Below are 18,397 nucleotides of genomic sequence, written 5' to 3'. Positions count from 1 at the left end.
ATAAAATAATGATAATAATTATTAAAATAAAGAAATTCATTTTACAATTAAATCGAAATAAAACTGAAAAGTCAAAAAAGTAGATACGATAAAAAAGAAATTAAATATGTTTTTTTAATTACTTGATTTAAACGATTCAATCAAAATCAAAATGTAAAATTAAAAAGGAAAAACAATTGAAAAGAAATAAAATATAATAACATAAGATAATTTTGTTTTATTTCTTTATAAGAATATAAATATCAAAATAATTAAACAATATAAATAAATAAATATGAGTAATTGTGTAAATATGATAATAAGGAAAAAAGATAATTCGTATTATTTTTCGAAATGACTGATAGAAGATCAAGACAATTGATCCATGTGTGAAAGTGTTGTTAGATTATATCATTTTTTCCTTCCTTTTTTGTCATATTGAATAATCAGTTCGATCAAATTACATCATTTCCCAGTTTCATTAGAATTGCGATTTAATTTAAGAATAATATAACAAAATAGATTTTTTAGATGAGATCGTAATCCAAAAAGACAATTGGGTTATTTATATTTATAGACAAGTTCTTTTATTAATCTGAAACGAAATTAAACAAATATCGTAAGAATTTTATTATCGCGTATGACTTGCACTTTTCTTCTTTTTTCTTGCATCTATTATTTTTCCTGATTGTGAGAAATACAGATGAGTCACAAAATTAATTAACAGAATGTGCTTATCACGATCATATATGCTTATCATATGATAAAAACATGGTTTGTCATATTACTAGCGAAATATAAAAACGTTACGAACTGAATAATTTCCTCATTATTTTTAAGAACGTTAATTGCTGTTTATATATAAACATATGTGTGATTTGGTAATAGAATAAATCATTTAAAAGAGTATTCATTAAGTTTTCTTGGATCATTTGAATTGTAGTTGACGATTAGAAAGAAAATGTTTTTATCGACTATGTATGGTCGATAATATAGGTTGCATGAATGGAGATTGCAGCATTTAAGACGTTAAGAGATTTAAAATAAAAATGAAGTCATCGTTACTGGATAAATCGCTATGACTTTTGGATTGGTTTATGATCAATGGCGTCATTGATCATTTTGAATTTTTGTTATATTTTTGTTTCGATTTTGCTTCTTTACTATCATCTTATATTGTTCAATTACAAGCAAATGTATTGTTAACTGCAATACGAAAAAGATGAACAACGCTAGATTAGTGTGGTAAAACATTAGCATTGCTATACTACTTATTTATTTTTCCTTCACATTTGATTGCAAAAAATAAATTTAACCACTGAAATGTTAAGATCCTTCGACTATACTAAAAAAAATTCACTTTTTGTTTGAATAAGTGAACAATTGTTTCCAGATAATATAAAATCTTCAATTCGGATGTTCACGAATGTTTCGTGAACAGATTTTTGCTATTATTATTAAGATGTTACAAAATAAATTTAATATGGTATATAATAAAAATTCATTCTACAGTATGGAGGATTATTGTTATAATAAAACATATTTTTTTCTTTATTTATTTATATTACAAATTATTTAAATATATGAATAACAATGGAATAAATTATCGAAAAAATTGAATAAACAATAAAATCATTTCATTATTTATTATTAATTTTACTAACTTTTATGTATATTCCTCTTTTTGGATGCACCAAAAACGCCGATTGTCTTATCGGATATGGAATTTCGGTTTTATCACAAACATCAACCTTGTGATTTCTTAAAAATGATGCTAGTCCCACTTTCGATTGAACTATCGCAAATCTTTCACCTGCGTAATAACGAAACAAAAATTATAAATTAATTACGTGATACGCGAACGCTTTTGATTAAAATCAATTGTTTATATCAGAAATTTTGGCACCAATACAACTGCGAGGTCCTCTACCAAAAGGGAAATACGTCGAATCGTTAATTACAGAATTATTTCCATTCAAAAATCTGTCGGGATCGAAAACTAGAGGTTTCGGATGGATTTCCGGATTGTGATGCATTCCGTAAATCGGTATAAAAATTTTCTGATCTTTTTGTATTGTAAGATCAGTGCCAGCGAACGTGTAAGATGGTGCTACACATTTTCTAAATAAACCCCATACCGGTGAATGTTTCCTTAGTGTTTCTATAAAAAAAAAATGTAAAAATACATTCATTTAAGTTGTTTATTAAGAATGTAAAGACAAATAAATATAATACAATTTTGATGCAAAATCGAATATGCATATTTTATTATTTAAATGACTTGAATTATTTAATAATTAATCATCACTAATTAAATTGTTTTTTAACACAGAATAAATTAATAATAATTTACTTTACGTACCTTGGAAAACAGCGTGTAAATATTTCATCGTGCTTACCGACTCGTACAAAATTGTACCTTCATTTTTCTCAAATACTTCTTCAATTTCTTGACGAACTCTGTCTTGAATGTCTTTATTTTGAGCTAACTCGTAAAGAACATTGCTCATTGTCCAAGCAGACGATTCGAAACCAGCACCGAAAAATAAATATGCTTGTGCGGCACACAATGAGTCCGTTAATTCTAAAAAAAAAATACAATAAAATATTTGGAATATTTCATCCAATATTTTGCTAAAATAATACGAACAATTTAATGACAATTTTTTAAATCTTACCAACTTCTTCGCCAAGTTTGTGCGGTTGTTCTCTTAATTCCATGAGTATGTTTATGAAATCGTGTCTGATATATTTATGTTTTTTTCTATATTCCATAGTTTCCTTAACGATATTTAAAAAAAATTTAGTAAGGTGGGAATAATCAAAGAGGAAGCTCAGTTGATTGTATAATTTAGGAAAACTCGTACGTAAACCTTCTCTCAAATCTCTTTTTAAACCAGATCGAAATATTTCTCTACCCATTCTACGAAATTCACTGTTATCGTCAGCAAGTGCATTCATTTCTATGCCGAATGCGCAATTACCGATCACGTCTGTAGTAAATCTACCCATTAATTCGTAAATCTCGACGATATTGTCGTCAGGCATTTTTTCCAAATACTGTTCTAAATGGTTTGCGCATTCTTTTATCAATGGGAACATTTCCTTTAATTTGCCGGAAGTAAATGCAGGTGTTAGTTTATTTCTCAGTGGTTTCCATTTGTCTGCTTCTAGATGGAACAAATGCTGTGACAATGGTTCGACCTTTAAGAATAAAAAGAAATAGAACTTCAAAAAGAATGATCAAAAAATGGATCATTTAAGTTACTATGAGCAGGTATTTATTTCGTGTGAATAAGTCGACTTTTCGTGTAACCAAAATCATCTTAGTTAGCACCGGGACCAGCAGTGGGCGATAGTACTATAGTAGTGTGGTGACTCGCCTGCTTCACCCTAACTTCGGCATCAGATGTTAAGTGACCATGCTTCAATCATCGTTTCTCGCAAGCGGCAGAAATCAGCACAATTACTATATATAAACGCATTGGATTTTTTACCAATCCTACAGGACTCTTTTCTCCCTTTGACATTATAGATAAAGGTCGCTACAGTAGTAGTAACATTCTTTGATAGTATTTGTTATCGCTCTTTTTATATAGTATTGTGTTGTACTGTTCATCAGTATTATTTGTACCGTCATCGCGTTAAGTACATACTATCGCCTACTTGGGTGGTTCCCGGTAGCAATTAAAATTTATACTGGGTAGATACAAAAGGAGATTGATTTCAGAGCTTCTATGTACTTCTGTATTCTTTGCATAAACTTCGTTTTTTATTTTATCGATTAATAATAATAATAGAAAAAAAATTGCATACCTTTTCGGTCACGGATAAATGTCGTTGAGGGAAATAAGAAAAGTCTTTTATCAAGACGCTCTTTATTAATTGCGGGTCTTTTAAGACGAGTATCGGTGTACTTCGAATGAATATTCCGATGTACGGTTCGTTTTTATATGTTTTGCAAAGTTCTATGAGATACTCAGCCATAATTTTTTTACGTAACATAATATCCATGACATTGCCGAATAAAGGAAGTGGTCGAGGCCCTTTGACTCCACGAATTTTCCAGAAATTGAACGTCGTGTTCATGTAATAGTAAAAAAGTAGAACGAATGCAGCAACGATGCAAAATATTTCAAATATTACCGTCATGTTGCGATATATTTGACGATAACTTCGATATCTTTCAATTATTATACACGATATCCTTATTTCTGAAAAATAATATTAAAGATGATTAATTTTCTAATACCGTTTTTTATATATTAGATTTTTTTGATAAATAACGAGAGGAAAATATTGTGTCACCGAGAAAGTTCATGGCTTTTTTTTCAATACAGATAAATGATGTTGAAATCTTGAAACAGCACGAAAATTTTTCGGTTGCTCAATGTATCGAAATAATTACGTCGATCATGATTTTTATATTTTTTATAATTATGGATTACGAAACTTGAATTTATGTAATATATGGACGGTTTATTTTGAAAGTGGTGGAAGTCCATTTTAAAAAAAAAAAGAGATATTACGTAATTTATGGTTAATTTAGTGTAAACTTTTTATTTAGAATTTGTTAGTATTTAATTTCTTAAAAAATGCCAATGCTTTGTCTAATTTAAAATTGGACAGTAAAAGAAATTACTTAACCATTGATTATGAAAGTGGTGTAAGTGCAATTTTCATAGAAAAAAAATAAAAAAAAAATAAAAAAGAATTTCCTGTAAGCACAGTAAAAAACTAATTTTTTTTTTAACAGATTTAACACCTTGACTGCTCCGCGAGTTTTTGTGTACGGGTTTTTGTGACTGTGCGCACCATTATACTATGCACACTTCTATAAATTGAAACTTACTCTATGACGGTGTGTTATTATGTAAGGCCCACTGTTACTTATCGTAGTAGAAGATTAGTGAGATTCGGAATTCGGAATTCCCACTTGTACGGTAACATATATATATATATAAATAATTTTGAAAAATTGATTGTAATTATTCGTTGGAGTTTTTATATTTAATTTATAAAGTAATTATTTAATATTGAGATATTTATTGAATTTATATTTTATAGGTAGTGTTTCTAAAATAAATTCAAAAATATCTAAATTACCAGATTTACTAATATTGAAATAATTCCTAAATGATAATTTACATGTTTTATAGGAAGACACATAAAAAAAAAATTGTTTAACTTACCAGTAGTTGTGGTATCGTTGAGATGACTATGACTGATTACGGAATTATTCAAATAATCAACCGATTGATTATATTTTAGCTTAGATCTTCTTGACTGACTGAATGTTTGTGTGATTCTGAGCGTGAACAATTTTTTTCTTGGAATTAGGTCTTTATAAATTTGGGCAACGTTGATTAAATTTAACGCCTGCGCACAGAGTTGCGTCTTATCTTGCTTATACATACACAATTCGTTATTATATGTATGTACAAGTGTATTTATATACACGAATGGATTTTTCATAATAAATGATTCTGGTCACTTTTGTTGGTTATTTTTGCTTTTGTTTGTTTATTTGACATAAATTTAATTATGGAATTCGATTTTCTTTTAACACGATAAGATTGTAATTTATACGTGAAATAAAATTGGCTGTAGAAATAATGTTTCTCAATTATTCCTAATTATTTGATTGAGAGTTATCAACTATTTTCTTTTTTTTATTTCTTATTAATACCTTGACTAATTTTAGGCGTAGACGCTTTCGGGTACGAAAAATGCATTAAATACCATTATACAACTCACCTTATCTGCTATAAATAATATTTCAACATAATATGCATCGCATAATATCGCAAGCTTTTATAAGATCCTAATTTTATCAAAATTTCTTTTATTATAATTACATATAAATTATTATATATTTTTTTATATGTCCTCAAACTTGTAGGTCTTCTTTTTTTTTGTAAATATTCTTAGTATAAAATTTTGTTCGTTTAAAAAATTATAGTATTTACGTGCAATTCGATATCATAATTTATTTCATAACTTATTATTCTATTCTTTAATATAGGCTTAAAGATTGTTAGAATTTTTTTGTGTAGTTGTTAAAATATGTGTGTACGGTTTATGTAGAAGAAATCGTCTGTGATTCCCAATAAACGATATTTTATGACCTTTGATAAAGCAATGCGTGCCAAAAGTATGTTAAAGAGTAAAGGAATTCCCCCGTTTTCGTTTTGAAATCTTAATTATGATTATAAATTTAATATGACTATCATGGGAGCTATCATTGGAAAAACATTTATATTTGGCATTAATATACAAATTAAAAGAAAATAATATTATTTTTTTTATGCAACACATTTATGTACACATATTTTTATTATTTTCACATAAAAAAAAAGAAATTAACAAATTTTCATTTGCATATTCATTCTTTTAAAATAAAGAAGACAATGTAATCTTTTTACATTCATTTAATGTAAATCTAGTCGACATTTTATAGTTGTAGCTGAGATTTATTATTCATCTATACACACAAAATTGATAGAAAAAAAAAGAAAATGATCGAATAATAAATAAAACAAAAATGAAATAATCGATAAATCATATTATCCGGGACAAACAAAAAGTCGGCAATTGATTGAAAACAAAAAACAATAGAAAACTTCATTGCTTTGCTTAGAAATGAGAAAAAACGTTTTTGTATTTTCAATTATTAATAACTAATTAAATAATTAGTTAATAAAGTGGGAAATTATAGATTTTAAATGTGCAATTAATGTTTTCTTCTACTGTTCAGGTTCTATGCCAACTTTTCTGCGGTTTTCGATTGTAGCTTAATACAAATTTTAAAAGATCTCACTATGTATATAACTGTTTTATCTACAGTCAGTATATCATCACGTTTTGTGAGCGCGGATTCGAAATATTTCTAATAGTTTAGAATTAATATCCTAACTGGGAATCTAATTCTTTGTCTCATATCTTCGGTGGTGAATAAAAGAAAATAAATAATTAACGAGAGAAACACGGTGTCAGATATTTTTTAATACTTTATTCATATAATTTTCATAGTTACGGCGTTATACCTATTATATTTACATGACTTCATTTTTTGTTCTTCTTTGAGAAATTTTATATCGCATAATGTGCGCGCACTACGGTGCTGCGACGTGTGTGTTCTCGTGTATGATGTGAATTCTATTCGCATTATTTCCAGTCATTTTCGATAAAAGATATATTGCGTAGCGAAATAAAAGATAAACGGTGAAGTATGTTGTGTGATTGCGTGTTATTATACGTGTGTGTATGTGTATCTTTTTCTCTCTCTCTCCCTCATTGTAACCTTGTATATTATAAGTAAATATATATAATATAAATACGCAAATTATATATTTATTTATTGAAATACATTCGATTAGACGTGTGTGACGTGTACCAAAAAGATGTTATGGCAACGCACGTGTTGAGTGAGTAGACATTTGGATGATTGTGGCTTTAAAAGATTGATGTTTAGGTTTTGATTTAGAGGCAGGAAGGGATATGCTTGTCTGCTTAAAAATTGAATTTCTAACGAAATGGCACAGTAGGCTTCGCCTTGACGTGTAAAAAATCTAAATGCATCATACGCTTACGTTACATTATTTATATCCGTATTTAATATAATTCACCAAAATGATCAAGAGAAAAGGCTGACTAGAGCGAATTACGTACGATTAATAAACACGTTCGATCGATCGATTAAACGATCGACAAAAAATTACACAGCATTAGAATATACATTTTTTATATATAATATATACCCTTTTTTACCACCAGTCTTCACACAATCGATTGCTACTATACATATAAATACACACACGCACACATATATATATACATATATTTTTATAATGTTATATATACGTATGGGCGTGTAAAATTGTCATGAGTTAGCCGACAAAAAAATATGCGCGATCGAACGGCGTCTATTTCTATCTCTTTCTCTCTTTCTTTCATTTTTTTCCCTATCTTTCTCTTTCTTTCATTCACACTCATATACACACTATCACTTTATCTCTCTTTTATACTCTTACTATCTCTATCTCTATCTCTATCATTGTCATTATTTCTTTCTCTCTCTCTCTCTTTCTCTCTCTCTCTTTCTCTCTCTCTCTTTCTCTCTTTGCTGCAGCTTAAAGCGCATGCTTTTTTTCTATTTAATTACTGTACTCGTATATATGTACTCATGAACGAAATTATCAATCGTACAAATGTAAAATATCTTTCCTCTCTACCTAATTAATAAGAAAGAATAGGCGTTAAGCTTTTTATACTTCGGATCCTCGACACCGTAGAAATATCTACTTATAATAACAAGTATATATTTATTTATATTATTAAGTATATATTTATACCTATGTCGTAAATATCCTTTTCTCCTGTCTCATCCATCCACCCATTTTTTCTCATTTACACTTACCCCATCTTTTCAGGTCGATTAATTTATTATTACGTGACCACAAATTGTTTATCGCCATCGAGGAGAGATAACAGAAGTGAAAAGGGGGCAAAAGAGGCAGGGGCTAGTAATATATAATTCTTATTATTAAATATCATATATCGATTTTTTGCCAGATCTCCTTAAAATCGTCACTTACTCCGTTTAGTTTGTTTAATACGATTTAAAACACATTTTTTTTGGTAATTACGATTATTAATTATAGAATTAATCATTGCGTTAGTATAAATGTTTCATTGTCAGTTTGAATAATCGTCGGTACTTCGAAGGATATGCAGAGAAGTCAGTTGGGGCAGTGATAATAATATGTAACGTTTATCGCGAATTCTTAAATGTTTCTTTTTTTTTTTAATTAGATTCGTTAATGACGTGATAGTAAAATTAACGTACGAGATGGACAGTAACGTAATAGCACCGAATTCATGATTATAGTAATAATGACAGTAATAATAATAAAATTTTAATTGAAATATTGAGGATTTTTTCGCGATTTTTGGATTTTTCTTCGAAAAGAGACAGAGAGAGAGAGAGAAAGAGAGAATGAGATATGGAAAAATAAACTAATAAATAAATAAATAATGAAATAATTATACGTACATACATATACATACATACAAATGTCTTCGCGCAATTCCATTCGTTTTACCGTGAGGGGGTTCGAAATGTCGTTAAGACTACCTACTCGTATTCAAAGTCGTTTCTTTTTCTAAATTTTAAGAAATCGATATCGATTTTCATTTTTATTTTCATAGCTTTGGATCGATTGATCGATCCGAAAATAATGCAAAAATGGAGGTTGCTGGTTGGGTGTTCAGGGGTGACAAAAATATGTGACAGAAGTAACGTCGGCGTAATTCAGATTGTTTTTTTTAAGAAACTCGCCGCGATGCTTATTATTTATATTTATTGTTATTATTTATAATTTATATTATTATTATTATTTATATTATTATTATTATTATTATTATAATATTATTATTACTATTATTATTATTATTATTATTGTGCTCTTCCATTTCTTTTATTTTTCTTTTTATCTTTTTGGGGTTTTTTTTAAAAGTTTTTCTTTTTTAAGTGTTACGCGAGAATATTATCGTTGAAATATACATTTTAAGATGAAAATAAGTCTGATTTGCGATTAATTTCATTCGATCCATGGTTTATGGTTTTTCAAGGATTAAAATAATTTCAATGTTTCATTTGTAATTTAATTCTGAGTGAAAACAATTTTTAATATTATTAATAAATTAATTTCATGTTGAAATTTACCAATTATTATTTTCCGGTTGAATATAGTAATCGGTTCACAACCGACAAAAAATCATTTTCCAGCCAATATGGAAACCGATATAGTATAAGTTTCAAACAAACCAAACAACAAATTTAAATTCGATTTGAGCGAGATTTTTTATTTTTATAACATTTTGTATAATTCAACATTTTTTGGTTCTCACAGATGTTTTAAAAATCATAATCAACGTCAGAAATCTTTTCTACCCTTGCTTTTTGTAATATAAACGCGAATTTAAGCTTTTGTGCGATATAGACGCAAGTACTAGGATGTTTCGAAAATTACGCGCGCCGAGATAAAAAGATTTTTGTGTTTTTTTCAAGCTTACGCGCTTCTTACCTTCCACGCATAACTTTTGTTTGAATAAGTGATAGATAAGAACAATCGATAAGAAAAATAATTTAATAATAAATTCAAAAACGATTTAGATATTATTCGTGCGTGCACTTTTCCTCGTTCATTTTCTTTACTTTCTTTACATTCATTATTTGTGAATTATTCACACGTTAATAGACATGCATGCATCTTTAGCAAAAGATGTCGTATCATTATCATTATCATTTATTAAATAAAACGACGAAATTATTAAAAAATGTTGAAGAACATTATCAAGAAATTGATGTTATGTACGAAGGAATTGGTGCATTTGTTGATCGATTAAATAATTTCTTAAATCAAAATTTAAATTAAAGATTCGAGCATATTCATTTCATTTACAATTATCTAATATTTTTTACATACACAAGCATACGGATTCACAAATGTATATACAAATATAAATATACACGAAATGCTTGATGCGTATTCTAATATTGAAAACGACGCGAGCGTTTTTTCTTCCTTTATTTTTCACTTTTTTCTTTTATGAAATAGTTTTTAATCATTGTAATAAGCGCCTTTGCGTTTGCGTTTGCGTTTGCGCGATAATACGTGTTTAAGTTTTTTTTTTATAACATCAAGCTCACTGTTATGATACAGGGACTATATGATTTTTATTTATTTGTTTGTGTTTAATTATTATTATTAATATTATTATTATTATTATTACTATTATTATTATTATTATTATTATTATTATTATGTTATTATAATTATAATATAATTATTAGTATAATTATTAATTTTTAATATTTTTCTTTCGCTATACCTTTTTTCTTCCGACAAATATTTATTTCTATATCGTATTTTATATATTCGTTACTTTAAAAAGATATTTTTAAACAATAACCATACACCGACAACAAGATTAAATCCCAGTACGCACGAATATTCGTAAATTTGCAAAAAAGAATTTGACTATAGTAAAATTTTATCGGAACTAATTTTTGTTATCACCACCGTGGAAGGATGCGCGAAGAAGTATTTTTTAAACGAGAGAGATAGTTTGTTCGAAATACCTAGCAACGAATCAAAACTTAAGTAATGTCAGTATAATTATAATATTGTTTATCGTTGGATTCGAGATAGCGATAATGTGCGCATCTAAAACGCAAAAAGCTCTTCTTCCTTTTCCCTTTTATTTATTTTTGTATATTTGTTTGTTCGTTTCTTTCCTGGTATGTATGTTTATTTTTATAACAATCGGACGTGTACAATTATTTATTTAAATCTGTTTTCCTTAATTATAATATTGTTTTTTTTATTTTAACTTTTTTTTAATAATTTCTGAACGGTTTCGATGAATCATCGCTTAACATGTTTCTAGTTTTCACGCGTAGTCTCAGTTTTGTCTTTCCAGTCACGATGCCCATTATCAAATATGTTAGTTTTATTAATAAATAATGTTAACATTTTTGTATGGATATTAAATCGCAATTTTTTACATGATTACAAAAATTGCGTGAACTAATGAAATTCTTTTTCCAAAAAGAACCATTCAATTTTTTAAGCTGATGTGTGAAACACATACGATCTTCTTTTTTTATTGAATTGTTGCAACACATATGAGCCTTTAAAATGAAAAGGGAAATTTTTCATATTTTGTGTTTTGTTTTCATTTTATTTTCGTTAATTCGGAAACGAAGATTTCGTAATGACGTTTCGATTATTTTATCAATTGCAAGATATTAGTCGATCTTGTAATTTCATATTATCGAGTCTCTTATCTCGATTATAATTTAATCTATAAGAAAGTACATATTGCTTTCCACAAATTTTCCTCTGCATCCATCATTTTTTCTCTCTTTCTTTTTCTCTTTTTCTCTAGTTTGATTTCTTCGACACTTTTTAATGGAAGATCGCACCAACGCGTACATTATTAAGTAAGTAATTATATACTCATTTTTTGTTCTCTGATGAAGCGTTCGCCATTTCACGATTGCACGCACACATACTCTTTCCTTTTCTTTTTTTTTTTATTTATTTTCTCACGATCGTTGCGAGGATCCGAGTTCGTTTTTGATATCACGCACGATACCATCTCGAAGGGAAGATTCATGAAAATTCCAGTTCAGCTTCGAATAACAAATGATCAATCGATCGATCGATCGTAAGAGATCAATGTGATAAGTAGCATTTACTACTTACATAGATTTTTATATATGTATTATGTGTATTTATCCGCACTTACACATGTATAATACGCAGTACCCGTAGTACTATTTGTGTATGTATATGTGTTTGTGTGTATTTATTTATTTATTTTATATTTTTTCCTTCATTTCCTTTTTATATATATTTCCTCTATTAATTATTATTATTATTATTATCATAATCATAATTATAATAATTATAATTAAGATTATTTTCGAGAAACAAACAAGAAAGAAAGATATGAAATGATATTCGAGAGCTCGAGCTTGTGCCAACCGGATTGGTATAATTGGTTCTTATGAAAAAATATATTTATATGTATGTACGTATGTATGTATGTTTGTATATATGCATGTATGTATGGTTGTATGTAAGTATGTATATTTGTTTATATGGCGTGTGTGTATATATTTATTGTATGTGTATAAAACGTGCAGGCGCTTATTCATCGTCAATCCGTCGAAATTATCTCGTCACAGTTTAGGTTCGTTATTACAATTATTACGATTTTGTATCCATGTGTTACAATAATCGAAGTTGTTTTCTAACGATTCGACGGAGCAGAGGCAATTATATCGTAGCTCGAAGAGAACACACGCACACATACTCGCAGACAAACACGTAGAGAGAAAGAGAGACAAAGAAAGAGAGAGAGAAAGAGAGAGAGAGAGAGAGAGAGAGAGAGAGAGAGATAGAGACAGATAGAGACAAAGTGAGAGAGAAAGTGAGAAAGGATGAGGGGGTATTGTTTTGATATATCTAACGCATGGTTCTCATAGTATAATTTTCTTCCTTTTTTATTTTTCCTGTTATTTCCATTTTATAATGTTTCTTCGAGATCTGTAATGTTTTAACTATCGCACGATCGATACTGGAAGTTTTGATCGCGTTTACGCCTACTCATATAGACACAACGCTTTTCTCGTTCTCTCTTATTTTTTCTTTCCTTTTCATTCTTTTTCTTTTGCTTTTTTTTATTAATAAAATCTATCATTTAACAAACAATTTGCACGTATAACGTAACCGGTAATATCATATACATGTATGTATATATAATTATATATATATATATATATATATATATATATATATGTAAGTATTTTTTTCTATACAACAATAAGTGCAGTTTTAATCGCCATGTAGTATCATCATCTTCATCTTCATCCTCGTCATCATCGTCATTATCATTCATATATAATACTTTCATCATTTCCTAAAACTTACGGCATTCTTTCCAACATTATTCTCTTCAAACTGAAAACTTACACACACACATATATCGTTTATAATCTTTCACAACTACGTTTTAACAATAAACAAAAGAATTGCTCTCTTCCAAGGAAAATTCAACTATGTATGGTATGCGTTAAGATAATCATCGCGTCAGTGATCGTGTATCGTAAATTCGGAAAACGCGAATCCTGTTGATCTTCGACTTATCTTTTTTGATTGGAAAATATCGAAAAATGTTTATTGACTAGTACATGTAACGCGGTATCTCTCCAATTTGTTCTTTTACGTCCCACCCACCCTCGCTAATGTAAGTTCTGTCGAGTTAGATCAAAGGAATGTTTGTTGGTTTGTTTTTGTGCGAGGGTGAATGCCGTAGGACATGGAAGATTGATAGATTCTCTCTCTCTCTCTCTCTCTCTCTCTCTTTCTCTCTCTGTCTCTCTCTCTCTCTCTCTCTCTCTCTCTCTCTCTTGTTTTCTTTCTTTCTTTCTCTCTTATTTCTTTCTCTATTTCACATTTTCACTCGATCCGTTTCCTAATTTGTTTTTTTCTCTTTAATCTCTCTTTTAGTTAGAGTCCAATTCGAAGGATATACGCATTCAATTGGCTAGGCCTACACATACCACTCCTTGATGTCTATGAGTTCTCGTTTTTTATTTGTTTTACTTCCGTTCGCGCCATTTTTAAGTGCACCGTTAAACGGCTGCCCCGAACCAGTTGCTCCGAGCAAAGCAGCATTCGGATCCTGACAAAAAGTTTTTGTCTCGTCAACCTTGTAACTGGTTTCCGGTCGATTTTTAAACTTCAGTATTATCAGGATGATGAGTACTATCGCGATTAGGGCACCCGCTATAATGCCAATTATCAGGGCAACGTTCTCAGCAGTTTCCGATGTTATCCTCTTGTTTTTGTTATTGTTCTTAGGCGGGGTTGGCATCGGTGGATAAATCGGCGGCGGAGGTGGCGGGGGTGGGTCCGTCATCTCCGTTGTACTTGTTTGCGTTGTCACTGTTGTCGATCGGGGCGTCACAATACTGCTACTGCATATTCAAACAAACGAACGAAAAATCATATGAGAAGACGTGTAATATAAGAACAACTAGAATGCAGAAACAAGTCTGTTTACTATGTTTTGGTACATATATTTTTGTTGTTGTTTCAGTACAATGATGGGTATGGGAAAGATTGTAGTTGAAAATGGAATTGTGTTAGAAACTCTTAGTAGGTCTATGTAATATTTGTGACTTCCGGATTTTTGTAAAGGTTGTTCTCAGGTAGCTCAGATGGGAATAGTAGTCTCCCGAATATCTTTGAAAATCTTTATGATATCTTTCGTGAAATATTCCAATTTACAACTATATTTAATTAGATCGACCGAAGGTACACTCTTTTCTTGGCGTATCTAAAAATGTCAATTACAATAATAACGTCCATGTATCTCCAACAATTTATATTTTTTATTGAAAATGATCGAGAGGGTTGTTTCCCTTTTTTCTGACTATATTTGAAGCTTACCTGCTATGACTAGTTTCCGTGTCGATGGTAGAACCATTGTATTGTCCGGAAACAGTGACGAATTCCCGTGTCGAGGTCGATGGTGACAAAGATGAGGAGGAGGATATCGTCGAACTGTGTTGAGTGCTGCTGTGACTCGTGGAATATTCCCGCAGGGTCGTGTACGTTACTGGGCTGCTCGTGTCTGCTGTCACGGCGGGAAAAGAGATAGAAAAAGGGGGGGTGGAGGTAGTTAAAAAGAGGCTTAGTAAGCTTTTTTCCTGTTTTTCTTTTTTTTTTTTATCTACTCTTCCGTGTGATGTTTGCTCGCAAGCTGATCACTCATCGATTACTCACAATAATTCTTTTTGACATAGAGAAATCGAGTGCGTGAATTCGCGTATATTTGTATAAGAGAATGTGTATGCATGCAGAAGTGTGTAGGGAGGGGTGTCTCTTTAGAAGCCAAAGAGGAAGCCCGAGGATATCACGCTACGATGTAGACATGACAGACTGAAAGAAGTAGTCTTCGGTGTCTCTCTTATCGAAGGGGTTGCTCGACTATGCTTGGCGACGGTCAACCAAGCTTGTGGCGACCGGATTGGCGGAGCTTTCACCGCATACGGCTTAGGGATATGCAAGCTCAAAGAGAAAGAGAGAAAGAAAGAACGAGCGTCACCAAGGTACAAGTATTTCCATATCCTAATAGTATTTTTTATTTCGAAAGCTGTGATTGACCGTTTACATATCTTACCCTTTAGCCTTCATTATTGCAATATTTAATAGAAACTTCGATATATTTTTATATAACGGCAAGAATTCTGAGAAATACGAGTCATTTTAATATACATTTTTCAATGTTTGTAAAATAACTTTGTTTTTACGTTTGAATGATAACATGTAAAATTCGTAGTGAACATACGTTGTATGAAAAATTAACTCGTATTAAGCATAAAATTATATATGGATGACTCAAAGAATGAATGTGATAATGTAATTTGAAGCTGATGTTAAATAGGTCGTGCAATGTGTGTGTGTGTGTGTGTGTGTGTGTGTATGTGCATAGAAAAAAATATTTAAGTAAATTAAATATGTGTATTTATTGCTGATATTGTGTTCTATAAAATAATTGATTTAAAATAAATACAGAAAATAAAATAAACTTAAAAGAAAAATCAAACTTTGTTTTAGGGATTTGGAAATACTCTACTCGCGAATAAAACGAATGCGTAGTCGGAAAGTAAATGAGTAGGTTGTAGGATCGATAAGCATTGGCGTAGGTGTTGCAATAGAGGAAAAATTTGTGTAAATCTCTTTGGAAACGAACCGGTTGTAGAAGTGACGACTATTTCCTCGGTTGTTCCAGGTTCTCCTGAACCTTCTTCACAATCCTCTTCTTCGTCATCGCACGAGGGTCGCTCTTGAATATTATCTTTGGTATGTTTTGGTCTCAAAGTTGTTGGTAATCTCGTCGGTGCCACGTAGACCGGTGTTATCAAATCGTCTGCAAAACATTTTTTAAAATAATAATTAAAATTCTAAATATAAACTTTTTTTATTACATTATTGGCTAACATTTTGGAATTATTATGTACATTCAGAGAAACAGGATATTAATGTAGGTTTATCTGTCAACTAAACTTATGATTGGTATGTTTTACATTTTTTATACTTATTTTTTTGGAAATCGGCAAGTGTAAATGAAGAAGGTAAATAAATGATTAAATAGGGATTGTTTGTTTGTACATGAAAATGACACGCATTCGTGGTTTCCTAAACAATTCCGTTTCGGACACGAATGCAAGCTTGATATGACACGAAAATTAACTATGAACGCGTGATGACAATATCATACGTAATATCTCTCTCTCTCTCTCTCTCTCTCTCTCTCTCTCTCTCTCTCTCTCTCCCTGATGTTGACATTTAAACGTGCGATACTGCTAATGAGAAACGTTCTCCTGTCTCTATATCGTTGACGACAATGCCAGTGACGTGTTTGTATAGAACATATACTTGTTTCTCCAAATTTTACGTGTAATTAAGTATCTGTGTATCTAGGATTGTTAAATGTGTACATACATGGGTGTATGCAAATATCGTAGACATGCTTGTAACGTTTCAATCAAATTTTTATAAATTCGATTAAAAAAAGATGCGATTTATTAAATTTATTAAAATGTGTATCAATAATATAAATAATATTTTTATTTATCTTGATACGATGAGAAGATATGCGTGAATTTTTATATGAAAATGTTTAATTATCGACTAATTGTCCATATTAGTATTATTTTATATTATGTGGATTTAATAAACATTAATTAAATAGAATAAGTTTATGACATTAAGGTGAATAATTTTGTATAAAATATTTCTGTTTATTGTGTAATTTTTATTGGTTTATGCGCGTGAAAAATTGATATAACTTTTTCTACATTTCGTTGAATAAAGTGAAAAATTGCAATGAAAAAGTAGGACAATGTAAAATGTCATCATGTGATCTTTAATGTTAGGCTCATTCTTAGTTTGGAACTTTGCCCATTCAAGACATGATCGAAAATGGATGTTGGTATCGACCCATACTCTGTTGGACTAATTATGGACTGGTGCCAAGAAATTCAGAAATAAGTTAGAATTATTGGTAAAAAATATGAAAATATGTTAAAGGAATATTTTCTCATTGTTTTTTGTGATTTGTTATGGAAGCGTTTTTCGATGACAATATTATTAAAAATATTTTGAAAAGATATATAAATTTTTCTTTATCATTATTTATACAGCCAGTAAAAAATTTGATTAAAGCGAACATATTAAATTATAATTTTTGTTGATATTCTTGGTTTGAGAGAAAACACTTTTAGTTGAATAACGTGCAGATGTTTTTAACATTTATAAAGAATTTTCTAATATGCAAATAAATGAAGAAAGAGGCAGAGAAAATTCTATATGCGTCAGGCAAATGACAATAAAAAATTATTATTGCGTCGGGTATTAAATTTGGTAAACTTTATTTAAAATATTTTAAATAATTTTTAAAAATTATCTAACAAGAATAAGGTTTAACGTACAGATTATGACAATATACATTTTTTGTATCTTCTATATATCTAAAAAAATAAAATAAAATAATAATATTAAATAAGATAAAGCATTGATTGTGATAAGTGATACTTCGTAGCATTTTTATAAATGTAACAATTGACGCAAAATTATTGAAATATTTCGGATTTATTTTTGCATGTTCATATGCATAAATTATAATTAAAAAAAAATCAGGTAAGAGCCGCCGAAGGCGACAGTGCCTTACCATTATATGTGTTTATTCCATCCTTGTCTAGGGGAGTGCTAAACGGCTCTCCTTTCATACTACACGATATATTAACTCGGCCACAGGTTTATATACTAACCGA

At 29.7% G+C, this 18,397-nt stretch overlaps 2 protein-coding genes across 8 annotated transcripts in view; both read right to left on the bottom strand.

Annotated features, from left to right (window-relative positions):
* Window positions 1-1,619: 1,619 nt before the first annotated feature.
* On the bottom strand, window positions 1,620-4,131 carry LOC106787173 (cytochrome P450 6a2-like). Its single transcript, XM_014749302.1, has 5 exons — window positions 3,796-4,131; window positions 2,658-3,183; window positions 2,342-2,563; window positions 1,886-2,140; window positions 1,620-1,792 (listed from the first exon to the last, which is right to left on the bottom strand). The coding sequence occupies exons 1-5, from the start codon at window positions 4,129-4,131 to the stop codon at window positions 1,620-1,622; spliced, it is 1,512 nt and encodes a 503-aa protein (XP_014604788.1).
* A 7,792-nt stretch (window positions 4,132-11,923) lies between these two features.
* Window positions 11,924-18,397, bottom strand: part of LOC106787181 (neurexin-3-like) — a 132,215-nt gene continuing 125,741 nt past the window's right edge. For 5 of the 7 annotated variants that reach the window (XM_014749320.1, XM_014749319.1, XM_014749322.1 and 2 more), the window contains 3 exons: window positions 16,315-16,491; window positions 15,009-15,195; window positions 11,924-14,533 (listed from right to left, as the gene is read on the bottom strand). In XM_014749320.1, the coding sequence (XP_014604806.1) occupies window positions 14,107-14,533; window positions 15,009-15,195; window positions 16,315-16,491 (791 nt within the window). In that variant the 3' untranslated portion in view covers window positions 11,924-14,106. The remainder of the gene's footprint in view (window positions 14,534-15,008; window positions 15,196-16,314; window positions 16,492-18,397) is intronic. The other 2 variants (XM_014749318.1, XM_014749321.1) reach the window with 1 other exon arrangement.

This window comes from Polistes canadensis, unplaced genomic scaffold, assembly GCF_001313835.1.
Source record: "Polistes canadensis isolate GaletaPanama2010 unplaced genomic scaffold, ASM131383v1 scaffold_95, whole genome shotgun sequence".
NCBI lineage: Eukaryota > Metazoa > Arthropoda > Insecta > Hymenoptera > Vespidae > Polistes > Polistes canadensis.
This window is presented reverse-complemented; position numbering and strand designations above follow the sequence as displayed.

Coding starts and splice junctions, on each gene's coding strand:
- LOC106787173 (XM_014749302.1), bottom strand. CDS start 4,131: ATGACGGTAATATTTGAAATATTTTGCATCGTTGCTGCATTCGTTCTA. Junction 3,184..3,795: donor ATTTATCCGTGACCGAAAAG/GTATGCAATTTT, acceptor TTATTCTTAAAG/GTCGAACCATTGTCACAGCA. Junction 1,793..1,885: donor AGGACCTCGCAGTTGTATTG/GTGCCAAAATTT, acceptor GTTATTACGCAG/GTGAAAGATTTGCGATAGTT.